The 18,646-nt window shown below is 37.6% G+C and overlaps 1 protein-coding gene across 1 annotated transcript in view; it reads right to left on the bottom strand.

Annotated features, from left to right (window-relative positions):
- Positions 1–1,382: 1,382 nt before the first annotated feature.
- The window catches only part of ELOVL2 (ELOVL fatty acid elongase 2), a 61,219-nt gene continuing 43,955 nt past the window's right edge, over positions 1,383–18,646 (bottom strand). The window contains exons 5-9 of the mRNA XM_090268292.1: positions 13,036–13,113; positions 8,076–8,247; positions 5,008–5,132; positions 4,356–4,490; positions 1,383–1,671 (exon numbers count right to left, since the gene is read on the bottom strand). Of these exons, the coding sequence (XP_090124418.1) occupies positions 1,546–1,671; positions 4,356–4,490; positions 5,008–5,132; positions 8,076–8,247; positions 13,036–13,113 (636 nt within the window). The 3' untranslated portion in view covers positions 1,383–1,545. The remainder of the gene's footprint in view (positions 1,672–4,355; positions 4,491–5,007; positions 5,133–8,075; positions 8,248–13,035; positions 13,114–18,646) is intronic.

Raw genomic sequence — 18,646 nt, 5'->3', positions numbered from 1 at the left:
AGTATCAATATAAAAGTCAGTGTTTTTATATTTTTAGACCAGAAAAATAAGTTAAAAACTATGCTTTTATGCTTATTTTTCAGGGGGAAAAAGGTTTAAAAGGACAGAAAGGCACTCCCAAACAGACTGGAATGTGTTGGGGCAATCGTGACACTGCCTTTCTGACACTTAAGCATTTGATGTCAACATTAGGACCTAAAATGTTTAAAAAGAAAGTTATAGGGGATAAAGAATTCTTTCACAGGGTATAAATCAACATTAAATCTTGGGAAAATATTGGTTCCATCCTTGGTACAATGTAATACTGAGTAACAGCCCCATATGTAGAGGAGGAAGGAAATATCCATTGACTTGCTGTGCTTTTGCACTTGACTTGTGGCACCAATTGCATTATCTGAGCCAGAAAAAGATGTGCTGAGTTTGCTCCATCGGCACTCTTCATTGTGGCTTATTACCAGCTGATGGCTCAGTATTGAAATCTTTCTATAGTCCTCCAATTTTTAGTTCCTATTTTCAAAAACTTAACCTGCAAAAATTGGTAGCAGTTTTTTCGGGAGTAATATTCACAAACAGGTTCACAATAAACAGTTGACAAACTCAACGTCTCTTTTTCCCCAATTGCTCTGTTAATTGATTTAGAAATGTTCCAGTGGCATACCATTCCAAGGAAAAGGGCAGACTGGACTCGAGTGCTTGTTCAGAAAGAAATGGGCAATCAGGTTTACTTAGATCCTACTTTCAAATACTGAGCATTGTGTGTGTCTATATCCTAACTTAGGGCAACTTAACATGAGAGGTAGACATGAATAATTAAAACTCAGGAACAACTATTCAAAGCCCCTGAGCTATGAGGATTTGGCAGATTCTTTTTCTTTTTAGAAAAACTAATATTCAAAATTTTAAAAATATACAAGTTTCATTACCATATCACTATGTTGAAAATTAGGAGTGGCTTGGGAATTTGACAGATACACAGCTTGAGAGAGAGTGAAAAGTTTTACTAGATTTCCCATTTATGATTCCCTTTTAATATATTCTGGGGTTGATTTGTAAAGGAACAGAGGGACTAATTACTTTTTGCGCTGACAGTTATTGCTTAATATAGATTAGAACATACCCTGTACTTAGAAGATAATTAACGTTTTTTTTAACATTTTCATGTGAACAGAACTCTTAACTTTTTATTTGAAGACTTGCCATGAAAAATAACGCTCCGTGCTTCCTGGCTTTGTGTGTGTATAAGGCATTATGATGACTGTTCCTGGTGAGAGGTTAAGTCTGGGGGAAAGAGAGAAAGTGAGAGAATGTTGCACCAGTTCTGAGGTGTACAGGGTTTAGCCTCATCTCAATGCTGACAGAAGTTGACAGAAGTACTCAACAGATTAACCTAACAGCAAGATGCTAATACATTCTGGGTACAAATGATTTATAAACTCAAAAGGAATTAGTTTATGCTAAAATATATAAAACTTTCAATTTAATCCTTGCCTTAAAAGCAAGTGAATCTGTTAGGCTATTATATATGCTGTGTTTGTTACTTGGTATTTATTGTGCCTTCTTGTTTATTACTCCATTAGTAGCAGTGAAGTAGATTTTGGAAAATCCATTCTTAACTTCTTTCCCTGGTGGTGACTCTTCCATTTCTTTCTTCATTGGCTTTTTTCGATATGTCTGTTGGATGTGTGCAATTTGAAGAGAAAAAGAAAAAAAAAATCTTTAATAAGACCTTGTCTAAAGAGGCAGATAGTCTAAAACAGTGCATGATTTTCCTGGGTACTGAACTTTCTAATAAAAATTATTGTTTTTAATATGACAATTTTTAAGCTTCTGGTTAAAATTAAGAAAGGGTGAAAAGGGGACATATGTATGAAATCCAATGAAAGGTTCTTTCTTTCACCTTACCAGTATAGTATTGATGCATTATGGGATTAGCATTTAATTTATTCTGCTTTAGTTACTTACTTGGAAAGGATTTTTTTTTCAGTTTTTTTCAATAGAGGTATACAGTAATTGACATATATTAGTTTCAGATGTACAACATAATGATTCAATATTTCTCTATACTGTGACAATATCACCACAATAAGTCTAGTTAACATCCACCACTGCATAGAATTTTTTCTTGTGATGAGAACTTTTAAGATCTACTCTCTTAGCAACTTGCAAATATACAGTATTAACTATAGTCACCATGCTGTACATCACATCCCCATGACTTATTTAAGGACATAATTAAAAAAAAAATACAGTTCAAGTGAAAAAGTGTTGTCTATTATTTTAAAAGTACCAGTACCTGTGACTTTGGCTTGATTTGGGTTTTGGCATATTATCTTTGCTTATTCTAACAAAATACTTGATCTCATCTCATTTTTAAGGGTTAAGATTGAAAGAATACACTCAACTTTAAAAGACTAAGATTCAATTGAACCAATAGGTAGGGTTAAAGCTTTGGGTGCCAGTGCTGACCCCTGCTGGGCCATCCATTGGTCCTCAAGTTTCAACACCAAAAAGTCTCCCTTAGCTTTCCTTTAACAGTCAGCTTTTCTAATTTTTTTAATTTTGTGGCTTTGTTTGATTCTATCAATGGTTATTTCTTTAGAAATTCTGAAGTTTTTAGCTGTTATAACAGACAAAGGCTAGCCAGTCCAATTTCAGAAACACAAGAACCAAAAAGCTATCAAAAATTCTATTCCCACAGTTGCACCTTGTTAAACCCACTATGGGTTGATTGTCAGCAAATGCAAACTAAAAAATCAGAAAGCACTTGTTTGTCTGAAGAAGAAAATGTAGTTGAATACAATTTCAAAAGTACTGTTTTGAATATAAATGTATGTTCTCATTTTTTTTTCATGAAGTTTGCTATTTCTCCAGCCCACAAAAGAGAGCAAGTTAAATCTACAACCACCTAGGTCTCTGCTGTTACAACTTTCATCAGTTCTTGAATACCAGAGTGGCTTTGAAATTGCATTTTAATGCTCTCCTCCCTTTAAATGACATTCAAGAAAAAGTCAGTGTAACTTTGCACACTGCTTTGCCTTAAAATAAATCTTTTTCCAAATAAATAGTCTATAAATCACAGTAGCTGATATGGAAACAGTCTGTAACATTAAATTCATTTAGCTTATGTTTTTCTCCATTTTTTATCACTAGACAGTCTGTCTGGAGCATCAGGAGAGTCTCTGCCCACTGGCCAAGATGGCAGCAGGTTCTTACACTGAGCGTGAAGGGCCAGCAAGATAACTGGATAGAGGATAAAAGCCCCCCGTCCCTTCTGCTACCAGATTGGGGGTGGGAAGAGGGGAAGGCAGTACATGCTCAACAGAAGTCAAATGATGCAGGGGGAGGTTCTGAACCAAAGAAGCCTGTCAGTCTAGCCTGGGAAAGGGAGGGATTATTTGGGAGGTAGACCCACCCAAAGCATATAAAACTTTGGGAAATTCATTGGTCATATCTTTGAGAAAGCACCTGGTCCATCCCACATCCAAGCTAATATAATCCCAGGCAAACAAAGAAACACATTTTCTCCACCTGGACTCACAACGGTGTACCTGCTTCTTCTCTCCGTGGGCCATGTGGCTACTGAGGCCCATGGATTTTGGAGGGAGCCTCTCTGGCTCTCTCTTGCCCACCTGGTGAGGCTCTCACCGGCGCATTCGCACCCTCTCTCCCAGGAGTACATGACCTGCAGCCCCAGCAGCTGCGTGGCCCATGGCTGTGCGGGCTCCACACGCAGGCTCCAAGAGGGAGCCTGAAATAAACAGCAGTGGGGAACGAGTTATGCTACCTGGATGTGGACTATGACCACTTAGTAGCCTCCTGTGAGCTTCAAAGGACTGTACTTTAAAATGGAACAGGAACTCTGGACACTGCCTTTTGTCCTGGTTTTGAGGAGATGAGCATAGAGATAGGAGTCCGCCATTCTCTCAGATCACGCAGCACCTGAATAAAACCCCTGTCGTTTTACAACAGCATCTGCCTCACGAATTTGGCTTTTGTGGCAACAGGCAGCCAAACCTCGCTTTTCTGTTACTTTCAGACTTCAGACTTTGGTAGCATAGTGCATATATATGACACAAATGCATAATACTTTTGATAAAACTTTATATATTTTCATTGAAAAATGTCTAACAGAATGCCCACTAGACTAAGAGTGGTTCTCCTTCAAGAAGGACCTCCTGTGTTGGGAAAGGAGTTTGGAACGCAAATTTCATTTTTTACTTTGTACATCTCTGTTATTTGAATTTACCAACAAACATATGCTACTATAATATTTAATCAGTAAAGTTAAACAAATATATAATGCAAAAGTGCATAGTCTATTATGTTTCACCACTGAATATTTAAATTTAACTTACCTGGAAATAAAAATTTAAGAACAGGATGACTAATGTAAGCATGTAAGAAGACTGGAAGATGAGACACCCGAAGGGGAAGCCACATGGTTTGACGACAGCACTCATGGTGTGTGTGATGGTGAGCATGAACTGCACCTGGGAGGGTGGGAGAAGGGGCATCATGGTGAGGGAACCAGGCCGAGTCATATAAAAACCACTCTGAGGTTTTATACCTTTAGAATCAACTACTCTTACTCCCTAAATTTTGCAGGAATAAAACAAGAAAATGCTAAAGCAGCCCACTATACTGTATTATCCAGAAATTTTATTTAAAGTTATATTAGTCAGTAATTATAATTGTTCATTTAATTGTTCATTAGTTTTCTCATGGAAAATTGAAATGATAGAAATAAAAATAATTTAACATCAACATTGATTTCAGCATATTCACCTACATTTCAAAGCAAGGAATAAGCTAATTGCGTACACAAAGAACATTTAAATACACAAGGTTTCATTCTTAAAAGGCCATTTTTAGAGAAAATAGGCAGCTTCATCCCACATGGAAAATCCTCTGACTTGTAAGAAGTCTGGGATTCCTATTACCTTTCCCCATTCATGAGAATATTTAGAAGCTTCACATGGAGAAGAGCTGAAAGGAGGGAGGACATACCAGTTGAGCCTGTGTGAGATATTTCTTCCACCAAAGATACTTGTGCATCGATGGAAACACAGACAGTCCATAGTAGGAATACATAAGAATGTGGATAAAACTGTTCAGAGTGGGTCCAAAGAAACCTATGAAAGTATCACATAATTACTGCTCTTCCAGAAAATAAGACTGTTCCTTTCTTTTTTTCCTCAAGTGAGATCCTTCCTGTTCATCATAAAGATGAATGATAAATATGGTACTAACGATTCACACTGATAAACTGACCCTGATTACTGTGCCATTACTCCCAGATTCAGCAAAATAGTGCTTCAGTGTGCCAACCAAACAGGTAATTCCTGGTTTGCAAAAGTCTTACTGTCCTTTAGCTCATTACTTTCAACTAACTGGGGAGAAAAAAATGTTACCTTAAAGCCAATGGCAGAATTTCTTTAAGAGTGGAGGTTTTGCTTTAACTAAGCCTCTGATGAGCCAATATGATTGTAGAGAGCCTTAAGTACATGCTGTCATGTAATCAACAGGAAAATATGTTGCTCTTCATAATTAAGTATATAAAACCTACCATGAAATGCTGTGGAAGGTAAGAGAATATGGAGGAGACAGAAGGGCCAGCAGGTAAAGAAAAGGCTGGGACTGAGGAGAGATTGGCCAGCGAGACCTTCTCAGAGGCTGGGTCATCTCATGGACTTCTAGGACAAAGATGATCTAAAATCCAATTTTAGGATATTTGCTGTGATAAGCTGTGCCGAAGCATTTCCTCAACCCTGCCATCATCTGCATGAAATCTTTCTAAACTGCCATCAGCACAGGTGGATGGTATTTCATGACACCAAGGAGAAAGGACTAGTTTCTATGTTGGTCAACTAAGGTTCTAAAAGATACACCTGCAAGAGTAAGAGGTGGATTATTTGTTGGAAACAAATCCTATTATGAGGATTAAATCAATTGATATGTGTAAAGTGCTTATTAGTGTTCACTTTGTGCTGGGTACTGTTCTAGGTGTTATCTTGGGATCGAGGGGGCTGCTCTATGAGCCATCAATCTTGTGGTAAGAGAGACTGGGAAGCTAGAGGACCTGCTGTTACTATGTTACTTTGACTTCATAAATTTTTATTTTTCTCACCTGGAAAATTGGTATAATAATAATTACCCCTTAAGGTTGTAGTAGGATTGAGATAATAAATACTATATAAACTAAAAGGCACTGAACATGTATTGGTTAATTAACCAATTTAAATTCTCTAGCCTGGTTTCCCAATCCTGGGTTAAAGATCTAGATAAATGCAAATTAATGAATAAGGAACAAAAGGAATAACACCATGCATCTAGTAAGTCCTTAAGAAACACTGACTGGAATAACTTGTTATGGCATTTGAATTTATATAAAAACACAAATATAGTTTCAGAATACCAGGTAGTACAACAATATTGGTGATTTTTTTACCCACCGAAGTTTTCATTTCCATCAATTAATTAAAAATAAGTAGTTGCTGCTTATAATTTTAATAATATTCTAGACTGAATAGAAACTGTCATACACATAGCATTTTATTCATAGGAAGTCTGTCTTTATGCAGTGATTATTTTAGACTGACATATGTCTAGTGATTTGTAATGAAACTGTTGACAGTCATAAAATTACTTAACCTTGATATTGTCCTTTGGTGTTGATTATAGTCTATATGTTGATTACAGTTTAAGTCTATTATAGTCTTAATACCTAAACTGAAGAAACTAAGTTCTGTCAGCCAGGAGAGGTGTGCAAAGCATCTCTTTCCACCCACTGCACCCCTTGGCAGTTTCCTTCTTCACACTGTAGTGTAAGTTTGCATCTTCACAGTCACTGACATATTGCAAATACAGTAGTCCCTCTCTATACTGCAGTTCACTTATTGCGGCCTCACTGTATGGCGGGATTTTTAAAAATAATATATTTAATTATTTATCACAGATTTTTTGCTATACTGCGGGATTTTGCAGTACTGTATACATACGTTGTTAAAGTTACATAGGTTTAAGAGTGTAGAATATGTTTAAGAACATAAGTAGTCTTTATAAAAGTGTGGAAAAGGTTAATAAGGGAGAAAGGTTAATAAGGGACAGGGAACGATTTATAAGTGTGTGGGAAGGGTTTATAAAGCCTTAAAATACATATAAGTACTAAAATAAAAATGTAAGGTTCCTACTTTGTGGATTTTCACCTATTGCGGGGGGGTCTAGAACGTAATACCTGCGATAAGTGAGGAAATACTGTACCCTTGGTATTTTTAAAATATCTCATCTCTACAAGATCCTAAATCTCAGAATTAAATCATTTTGACTGAGTTTTACCTGTTCTGATTTTTCATAGAATATTTTTTAATTCTTGTGTATAAGACAATATGGAATAGCAAGTACTGTTCTCTCTAGCCCAGGATTTCTCAAACTGCAGGTCGTAAAGGACCCATTAGTATATCAATGCAATGAGAATTGTCATCCATTTTATGAAAAAGTGAAATAGAATTTGAAAAATATATACAGAGCCAGGCTAAATATTGTCTCGTGAAATTTTTATTTCATTCAAAATATACATATATGAATGAATGGGTTGTGATGTGAAACATACTGTAGTTCTTAATAAAAAAATTTTAAAGCCAGTGCCCTGATGGGTCAGCAATGTGGCTTTAATTTTTCTGAATGGAAAAAGGAGCCCTAAACTTTGAAATGATTGAATCTATACCACAGCCAAGTGGTGACCATGGAAGGTGCTATACTTGTTTGTTCAACCCCAAGTACTAGAGTAAAACTGCTCCAGCTAGGATATGTGCTTCTGGCCATTGGACATTTGGTGCATGGAAAAGAAAATATTTTTAAATTTAAGGTAATACACAGACTTTGCCAGTATCAAAGACCAGAAAAAAATGGTCCTTGGCAAACATGTGCTTCCCTGCACAATAAAGCAGGCCAGCCTTGGCCTTTCTTCCCTCCCTCCTGATCTGCACTGCTCTGCATGCAACCCTCAACACAGCAGACACACTAGAGGTCTTGCAAGATCCATTACACAGAACTAAAAAATTAACAAAATAACTTACTTTGCCCACAAGGTATCCAGTTCAAAACACACCACCAGATGTTAAACATAGAGGCATGATGATATACATGAAGAAAAGTAATCTGACTGGTTTTTTTCCGTAAGACAAAGAAAATTGTGTCCAGGAACTCTATTAATTTGGAGAAGTAGTACCACCATAACACCTTGGCTACCTGTAAACATTTTTTAAAGGGAAAAATAAAAGGTGAGCAATACAAATGCCCCTCGTGCTGCCCTCCCTCTCAGTGTTCTGTGTGTCCTATGCTTTACTGGCATGCATTTCACTCCGACTATTGAAAAAGCATCTACCTGGCATCTTTGCCTCCAGTTTTTTTTCTTATTCCCAGCAATTCAACCTAGTCTAGTATTTATCTTTCCAAAATATATGTCTGGTCAAGTTATTCCTCTAAACCTACAGAACCAATTCATACTCCTCCTAAAAACCACCTTTCCTCTTTTTTCAGGCTGAATCAACCACTTTTTCATTTATATTACCAAATTACTTTATGCTTATTATCTTAATAACCATAATAAAGTGTAATTAGTGTTATGAATCCATCTTTTTCCACAGAATATAAGTCACTTGAAGGCAGAGACTGTCTGCCTCACCTTTGTTCAGGGCCTAGCACTGAATAGATCACTACTGTCTGTTACACTAAATTTAACTTATTATCTATCCCTCTAATGTACATGTTTTGTCTCTTAAAATTATACTACCCAAGAGCAGTCTATGACTACTTCTTTCATGTCTCTTCCTTAGAAGAAAAGATTAAAATCAAGATGCTCTTCTTCCTCACTGGCAGTAATATGTCATGATTACCACTTCCTTTCCCTCCTGAGTCCCTTAGCACCAACATTTATAAACATAAGAGGACACTCTACATAACATGAACTTTGAAATTAGGGTACATGCTCTACAGTCTGTTTCTCAAGATGTAGTGGCTTCTGTTTGAGGTAACAATAAACCTTCAGAAATATTAAACTATAAATACATACAATACATATATGTAACAATGACCTATAGAGAACTGTATGGTATCCCATAGTGTACTGGTCTATGATACGACTGGGTTGGCCAAAAAGTCTATATAGTCTTTTCTGTAAAATAAAAGACACATTTTTTCATTTTCACCAATAACTTCATTGATTTGAGTATGTTGGCCATCTCCCATATGGTATAGCGTTGATTGTTCTCAGTTAATGTCTTCATTCAATCACTATCAACTTCAACTGATCTACCCAACCGTGGAGCATCATCTACCCAGAAATCTCCGGCACAAAACTTCGCAAACCACTTTTGACATGTGCTATCAGTCACAGCACCTTCTCCATACACTGCACAAATCTTTTTCTGCATTTCATTTACGTTTTAACCTTTCTTGAAATAATAAAGCATAATATATTGAAAATGTTGCATATTTTCTTCCATCTTCAATATTAAAATTGTTACACAAAAATTTACCAATTTTGATAAGTTTTTAAAAAATCCATGCTGATATGATAGCTGTCACAATATAATCTAACAAAATTGTTTTGAAGTTAAAGACAACTACGTGTTACTAGAGCCATCTTAAAGAAAAAACAAATGAACTTTATGGCCAACCCAAAATATTAGAAATAAAGTGGGTGTAGAGAAATGTACATATCTTACTTTTTTTGTATTATAGCTTTGAAGATGCTTTAAAATGTACTTCTTAAAGATTTCAACTAAAAGGTTTTCTACCAGTTCCCTTATTAATAAGCCATGTTATTTATTGTGGATATTTTCAAACAGTCACAAATGCAGGGAAAACAAGTATAATGAACCTTTTGGTATCTATCATTGAATTTCAAATTTTTCAATATAATTCCAAATTTGTTGAATCAATTCTATTTTCCTTTTTTGGGGCGGGGGGAGTATAGCATATAAGCAAGTCCAAAGTACATTATTTTATCTATAAAAACTACTCATAGGGAGATTTTTCTTTTGTTTTAACATAACCACCATGACATTATCTAATAAAATTAACAATTGCTTAATAACTTTTTTTTGCCTAATATCTTTTAATAGCCTAATCAATGTCCAAATCTATCTCAAAAATATCTCTTTATAGTTTGTTTAAATTGGGATTCAAACAAAATCCAGCTTGCATTTTTCTAATATAGTTCTTAAGTCTCTTTTAACCAATAAGTCTCCTTCTCCTTGCTCCCCTCTTTTCTTTCATGTCTTTTATTCTTAAAAAAGCTAGGTCAGTTGTTGTATAGAATTCTAATATTACTAATATTATGGATTTGGATGACTGTTTTTTTCTAGTGTTATTTGTTTCTCTATTCTCCACCTTCTCTGTAATTAGCACTTAGACTTATAGGCTTGGTTGGATTCAGGTTTCAGGTTTTGGGCCAGATTTCATAGGTGGTCTATGTACTTGCTATCAGATTACATAAGGAGGAACATAATTTCCCTTTTCTTCCTTCCTTCCTTCCTTCCTTCTTCCCTCCTTCCCTTTCTCTCTCTCTCTCCCTTCCCTTTCTTTCCTTTCCTTTTACTCCCTCCCTCCCTCTCCTCCTTCCTTCCTTCTTCTTTCATCTGATCTTATTTGTTACTCTTAGAAAATCTCATTTTTGAGTGGATTCAGATTTAGAGGTAGAAACTATTAGAAGATATCCTGTATCATTAGGGAATCTGTTCCTAGAGTTTTTCTTTGGCCTCCTTCATTGTCTTAGCCAAAAGTTTAGCATATTCTGCGATTTCATCCTTATTTTTCTTAGTACATTGTTTCCTCAGAGCAGTAGCCCAATGTCCTCTGTGTTGCAGGACTCCTCCAGTAACAAGAAGTAACAAGATGCTGAATCATGGGTGCTTTGATCCCAGGTTTCTCGCTGCCTTTGTTTAGGGGCTTTTTCATGACATTTTTGTGGACGTCATCTTTAGAGAGACTCAAAAGTTTGCAGATGCCCCAGGCAATGACAGTACCATCACTGAGACCAGGAATATCTTTCTTAATCATTTTTTATAATGACCAAATTGAAAAACACTCAGGTTGGCATCCACAATTCAACTGCGCAGAAATTTGCACTTTCTTTCTCCAGGCTTCCTTGGTGTAAAACAGGAATGCCCCTTACTCAGTAGCCAGCAGACATGGCCAAGGTTCAAGATATCCTCCTTTATGGCACAACTTGGTCATTCTCACCACTGATTCAAACCATATAATCCTTCCATTCTTCTCCCAGAATGTCAGCAGCAACTTACATGGCCATACACTTCTCATAAAAGGTATGGAGTTTGTGGCTGGGAAAGAGATGTTCAGCTTCATGCTGAAGCAGCCAACCACCTCTGAGATTCCATGAAAAAGAGGGGCATACTTTCTGATATTCATGTACAATGAGTTCAGGTGTTAACAGCCTAATCCAATCATTATGAAGTTTCCATTCAACTTTCACCCAACAGTTTCATCATTTACAGATCATTGCTGTCTAGATCCATAACTTCAGTAGGAGCTGTAAAATGGTGATTTTAATTCTCTTGTTACTTATACCTTTTTCTTTTCTATAGAGAAGAACTCTTCCTCTTTGGATATCAACATATGAAAGGCAAGAAAACATTTGATTCTTTCCCTTTAATTTTTTTTTTCCTATAATGAGTTAATGTTCTAGCAACCTTCAAAAACAGTGAGGGTATTTTTAGTATAATTTTAAACTTCTGGTTTTTAAAAGTAAACTTAATATGCTTCAATTCAGCAGCCATTGTCCTTTTTGATACTCAAATCGTCCCATAATTAGCCAGTGGGAGTCCTTTCAGGGTGGCTCCTATATCTTTTTGTCAAGACTCTAGTAGCCTTGGATATTTCCCTTGCTTTCTATCACAGGAGGTCCTGGATCCTGGGTTCTTCTGTATATATTTCCCACCCAAACCCAAAACTGGCCAATTCTCTAAGAACCCTATCCCTTCTAGTGGAAAATTATGGTAATTGAGAGAACAATCTGGGGATTCATTGCTCATTATATTGGGTTGTCACAGATTAACTAGGCATTTTTTGTACAGAGAGCTAAAACCATGATTGTTTTAGAAAAAATAAAGTAAGTTCTGATATTTCTAATATGAATCTATGATTACTGAGTTTCATTTAACTTTCTTATGGATATCTCTTTTATGTTTAAATATTAGTTATAATGATATTAACATTACTATATATTTACTTTATCCTACAGTGTATCTATAACAGTCTCAAAAAAGAATACCCATATCTTTATTAATAGCAAACAAAAAATTACTGAATGCTGTTAGGATATATCTCATTAGGGATGTCCAATCAAAACACTGTGTTTCAATGTTACTTGAAATAATTCTTCTTGGGGTAGTTATGTTACCAACTTAATTTATGGGTATATTCATTTATTTCTGAATTTTTTGGGGGGAATCTGCCTGTCTTCCTTTTTAGATTTAATTTTGTTTTATAATTATGTAAAACACTTAATGGTTCCAAAGTCAAATATAATACAGTGAACATTTAGAGATGTCTAGCTTCTATTCTGTCTCCTCTGCCCTGTTTCCTACCCTAAAAGGAAACCACTTTGTTAGCTTTTGGGTTATCCTATCATTGTTTTTTTTTAAAAACATAAACAATACACACATATATTCATATACTTTCTTGCACAAAAGCAAGTATACTATAAACATGGGTTACACAGGTTGCTTTTTTCCACTTAGACATATCCTGGAGATGATTCCACAGCAGTATAGGGATCTTCCTCATTCCATTTAGACAGGAATCCATTACATGGATGTACCATTGTTTATTCAATCAGTCTCCCATAGCTGTACACTTGGGAAACATTTTTGTTATCAAACATTTCTGTTAAACAGGAGTTCCTTTCTTATCTAATCCCAGCCCCCCATCCTCTTATCTACAAGGAGAATGCCTTCTCTTCTTCTCAATGAGAAACAGTGATAGGGGGCTGATTTGCTTCTTCTCACGACTCACCCGGATATCGGCTTCTCCTGCACTGGCAAGATTCTGACATTGTAAGTTGTAGCCTCCTTCCCAACTAGAGAGAATAAGCTGCCAAGGAAGCAAGAAAGGAGGAGGGATCAACATGAGAATGTGGATAAAAACAATTTCCCATTCACGTTTCTAATTGGCATCTATTCAAGGTTGGAGTAGAACTCTCCCAGAATTTGACTTTGATTCAATTCAGTACTCAAACACTTATTATCAAAGGATTTAATTTTTGCTGTGAGCTGATATCAACAGTTATAGTCCTTAATTAATGTTTACTTCTAACATTTTTTTCTTTTAAAGTTAAATCTAAAAAGAAACAGAATTTAGCTATAATTTAAGTAACAAAATATTCTGTGTAAGGAATTACCTAGTCATATGTTTCCACAAGTAAAATGCATAATTAAATGTAAACAAATGTGAGAAAACTACACTAAAATTTTAATAATACTCTATAATGGCATATATATATATATATATATATATATATATATATATATATATCTTAGTCGATCATCTCAATAACTTTATAAAGTACATATTTATTATCATTTTACAGTTATGAAGACCAGGCCTCAGAAAGATTCTTATGCCATTTCTTCACTACTTTATGCTATGTGATGATCAATCATATGTGTGGTTATAACTAATTAATGTCTATATTTCCCTTGCTTAAAAAACTAAAATTTCCATAAAATCTAGGCATTTTTGTTCATCTTTTTATCTACAGTTCCCTGCTCAATGCCTGACACATAAAAAGTACTCAATAAATATATAAATAAATAGTTTCTTCAAGATTACATGGATAGAAAGTAGAACAATGATTGAAATTCAGACCTTTTTAATTCCTTATCCAGTGTTCTTTCCACAAAATGAGCCTCTTTATTCTTTATGGAAATTTTTCAAAAGAGGTTTTCTCCTTTCTTTCTCACTATTACTGAAGAAACTTGAAATTCTAAATATAAGGCATTTTGGCTTTGATTTACATAAATTATTATATACAAAAGCCTACCATTTTCTTCTGTGTATCAGAAATATGTAAAGGTATAGCACTGTTAAACTACATAGACAGAGCAAGGAGGGATGCGATGTTAATAAACTGAACATTAAAAAGAGATGAACCACTAAAAACACTTAGAACACTTTAGAAACCATTTCTTCACTCCACTATACTAATTTACCTCTTTCCTTCTAACCAAAGCACCTTTCAGTTAGCATCATGATAACTATAGACCATTAGGATAATGAATCCAGCGAAAGTAAAAAAGATTGCATTTTCCTGAAGGGATCTATTTAATACAAGTCAAGTTACCCTATAGCTCCCAGGGCTTTATGAGCCTGGGCCTCCAGTGGGAACCAGTGAGAGGCTACAGGGGATCTAGGGACACCTAAAAGTATATGTAAACTTTTGTGTAGTGTACAGATATGATGTTAAATATGGCCGGGGATGCTGAGGTAATTCCAATAAGCAGGATGAATAGCCAGTACCCACCGAGGACTGTGGCTCGCTCAGACCAACAGCGGAGAGCGGGAAGCCTCATCTTCCTTTTATTGGATTTTACAGATATGCTAATTAACAGGGAGGGTCCAGGAAAGAGCTCGCAGGCAGATCCTGGGAATGTTTACAAAATACTTGAAACTTACAACAGAGGAAGCTTAAAGGATTAACTAAAGAGAACGCTTCCTGACCAACAAGTCTATATAGCATTCCTAGACAGAAAGACAGGAAAACAGAAATCTAATCACTTACTCTTTTAAGGCTAAGGAACGGATGCACTGTTCAGAAAGCGATTAAGGTTAAACACCATTTGTACTTAATTTTGTCTGATTTCCTTATCAAGGTCAGGGAAGATGGAGTACTCAGCAAGATTCCGTTTAAGTCACAGGATGTCTTTAAGATCCTGAGTCCTGAGCAGTCAGAGAATGTCAGCAGCAGTAAGTCTAGCTCGCTGCTCGGATCATTAGACACCTGGACCGAGAGGCATGTAAACATACCTCAAATCAGAAGTCTTGATTTCCAGCATCACTTTTGTGTGTTGGTGCCTTTTTCAAATAAGAGAGTTGTTTAACATCATGCAGAAATATTAATAATCTGTAGCTTAGACTTCCAGCCAAGATGGAAGCCTAAACAGACATGCTGCATCTCCCTCCACAACTAACAAGGAATACAACTACCTCAAAACTAGAAACAACCAGAAGTTCCAGAAAATTAAACTGCATGGAAGTCCAGCATATAAAAAAGAAACACTCATCTAGAGAGGTAGGAGGGGCAAAGCAGGGTCGGAGAGGACTCGATGTGGTGGCAGCAGCAGCAACAGCAGCAGCAGCGGCAGCGGTAGGCCCTCAGAAAGGGCAGTCACACATTTTAAGAAGTCAGGAGGAAAACCGCAGAAGCGTTCCCAGCTCCTAACCAGACCCCGCAAATCATGGTCTCAGCACCGGGGAAAATCAAGCCTCATTGCTTCTGACTGTGCAGACCAATGTGGATTGGGGTGGAGGCAGAAACTGCTGGCCTCTCAGCAGAGTCCGCTTGTTTAAAAGGCCCCCATGGTCCTAGAGCGTCCGCAGACCCACCCACTCTGGGAACGGCGGCCAGGGCAGCAGCTAGAGGGGCACCGGTCCAGTGCAGAAGTGTGAGAGGTGTCTGGAAAAGGGGCGAGTGCTGGGCAGGCGGCATTGTTCCCTCTCAGACCCATTGCCCACATACAGCACCACAACGTGGTGAAACAGGTCGCCCTGTACTGATGAATCCCTAAGGCTCTACACCTTACAACATAACAGGAGCGACAACTCTACCTGGGATGCAGAGGCAAACACACACAGGAGCCCGTCAGAATGAGAAGACAGAGAAGTATGGCCCAAAATGGGGAACGGGTCAAGGTTTCAGTGGGAGAACTAAGTGACAAGGAGATAGCCAACCTAACAGATGAGGAGATAGATAACCTAACAGATGCAGAATTCAAAATACTGGTGATAAAGATGCTCACAGGCTTGACAGATATGCTTGAGTACGGCAAACGCATAAGAGAAGAAGTGAAGGCTATGCTAAGTGAAACGAAGGAAAATCCACACAAAACCAATGGTGAAGGAAGGAAACCAGGGTTCAGGTCAATGATTTGGAACATAAGGAAGAAAAAGACAGTCAACCAGTGCAGAATGAGGAAGCAAGAATTGAAAAAAATGAGAAAAACTTCCCAAATTTTGAAAGAGATGGACATACAGGTCCAGGAAGCTGGACCCAGAGGAGACCATGCCAGGACACATCATGATTGAAATGCCAAAAGTGAAAGATAAAGAGAGTCCTGGGGGCAGCAAGAGAGAGACGAAGTGTTTCCTCCAGGGGGGCTGCCTATAGGACTATCAGCTGATTTCTCAGAGGACACTTTGCAGGCAGGAAGGAACTGGCAAGCAATATTCAATGTGATGAAAGGCAACCTGCAACCAGAATTACTCTATCCAGCAAGGCTATCATTTGGAATGGAAGGGCAAATGAAGTGCTCCCGAGACAAGGAGTTCATCATCACCAAGCCATTATTATATGAAATGTCAAAGGGACTTACTTAAGAAAAAGAAGATCAAAACTATGAACACTAAAATGACAACAAACTCACAACTATCAACTGAATCTAGAAAATAAAAACAAAGCCCTGGCTACTGTGGCGCAGTGGATTGACCGTCGGCCTGCAAGCCAAGTGTCGCTGGTTCGATTCCCAGTCAAGGCACATGACTAGGTTGCACGTCAGGTCCCCAGTTGGGGGCATGAGTGAGAGGCAACCACAGAATGATGTTTCCCTCCCTCTTTTTCTCCTTTCCCCTCTCTCTAAAAATAAAATAAACAAATAAATTAATTAAAAAAAATTCCAACTAAACAAACCAGAACAGAAACAGAATCATAGGTATGGGGATCATTTGGAGGGTTATCAGCTGGGAGTGGGGAGAGGGAGAAATGGGAATATGGTGCAGGGATTAAGAAGCATAATGGGTTGGTACAAAATAGGGGGAAGTTAAGAATAATATAGGAAAGGGTGAAGCCAAACTTATATGGATGACCCATGGACATGAACTAAGGGGTGGTGTGATTGCTGGAGGGAAGGGGGGTACTGGGTAGAGGGGAGCAAAGGGGAAAAAATTGGAACTACTGTAACAACATAATCAATAAAATATACTTAAAAAAAAAACCAAACCTAAAGACAACCAGAAGTTCCAGAAAATCGAGCTGCATGGAAGTCCAACAAACAAAGATATAAAGAAGAAATACTCATCCAGGCAGGTAGGAGGGGCGGAGCTGGGGTGGAGAGGACACAGTGTGGTGGCAGCAGCAGCAGGCCTGCAGAAAGTGCAGTCACACATTTTAAAAAGTTGGGAGGGACACCTGGGAAGTGCTCCCAGCACCAGACTAGTCCGCGCAGCTCACAGCTCCAGCGCTGGGGACAATAAAGCCTCATTGCTTCTGACTGTGCAAACCAGTAGGTGTTGGGGCAGAGAAAGAACCTGCCGGTCTCTCAGCAGAGTCTGCTTGCTTAAAAGGCCCACACGGTCTGAGAATGTGTTCAGACCCATCCACTCTGGGAACAATGTCCAGGGCAACAGCTAGAGAGGCACCAGTCCCATACAGAAGTAGGAGAAGTGCCTGGAAAAGGGGCGAGTGCTAAGCAAGCGGCATTGTTCCCTCTCAGACCCCTCCCCCACATACAGCGCCACAACGTGGTGAAACTAGTTGCCCTGCACTGATGAATATCTAAGGCTCCGCCCCCTACAACATAACGGTGCGACAGCTCTACCTAAGACACAGAGACAAACAAACACAGGAGCCTGTCAAGATGAGGAGACAGAGAAGTATGGCCCAAAAGGGGAATGGATCAAGGTTCCAGTGGGAGAACTAAGCAACGAGGAGATAGCCAACCTAACAAACGAGGAGATAGCCAACTTAACAGATGTTGAGTTCAAAACACTGGTGATAAAGATGCTAACAGGCTTGACAGATATGCTTAAGTATGGCAAACACATAAGGGAAGAAATGAAGGCTATGCTAAATGAAACAGGAAAATCCACACAAAACCAATGGTGAAGGGAAGGAAACCAGGGGTCAAATAAATGATATGGAACATAAGGAAGAAATAAACAGTCAACCATTACCAACTGAAGATACAAGAATTTATAAAAATGATAGAGGCTTAGGAACCTCTGGGACAACTTTAAATGTGCCAACATCCGAATCATAGGGGTGTCAGAAGGAGAAGAAGAAGAGCAAGAAATTGAAAGCTTATGTGAGAAAATGAAGGAAAACTCCTCAATTTTAGTAAAGGAAATAGACATATAAGTCCAGGAAGCATAGAGAGTCCCAAACAAGCTAGACTCAAAAAGGACCACACCAAGACATATCATAATTAAAGTACCAAAGGTTAAAGATAAAGAGAGAATCTGAAAAGCATCAAGAGAAAAGCAGAGAATTACCTACAAAGGGGTGCCTATAAGACTATCAGTTCATTTCTCAAAAGAAAGTTTGCAGGCAAGAAGAAACTGGCAAGCAATATTCAATGTGATGAAAAGCAAGGACCTACAATCAAGATTACTCTATCCAGCAAGGCTATCATTT

Source organism: Furipterus horrens, unplaced genomic scaffold (assembly GCF_987537825.1).
Source record: "Furipterus horrens unplaced genomic scaffold, mFurHor1.1.pri manual_scaffold_3, whole genome shotgun sequence".
Taxonomy (NCBI): domain Eukaryota; kingdom Metazoa; phylum Chordata; class Mammalia; order Chiroptera; family Furipteridae; genus Furipterus; species Furipterus horrens.
This window is presented reverse-complemented; position numbering and strand designations above follow the sequence as displayed.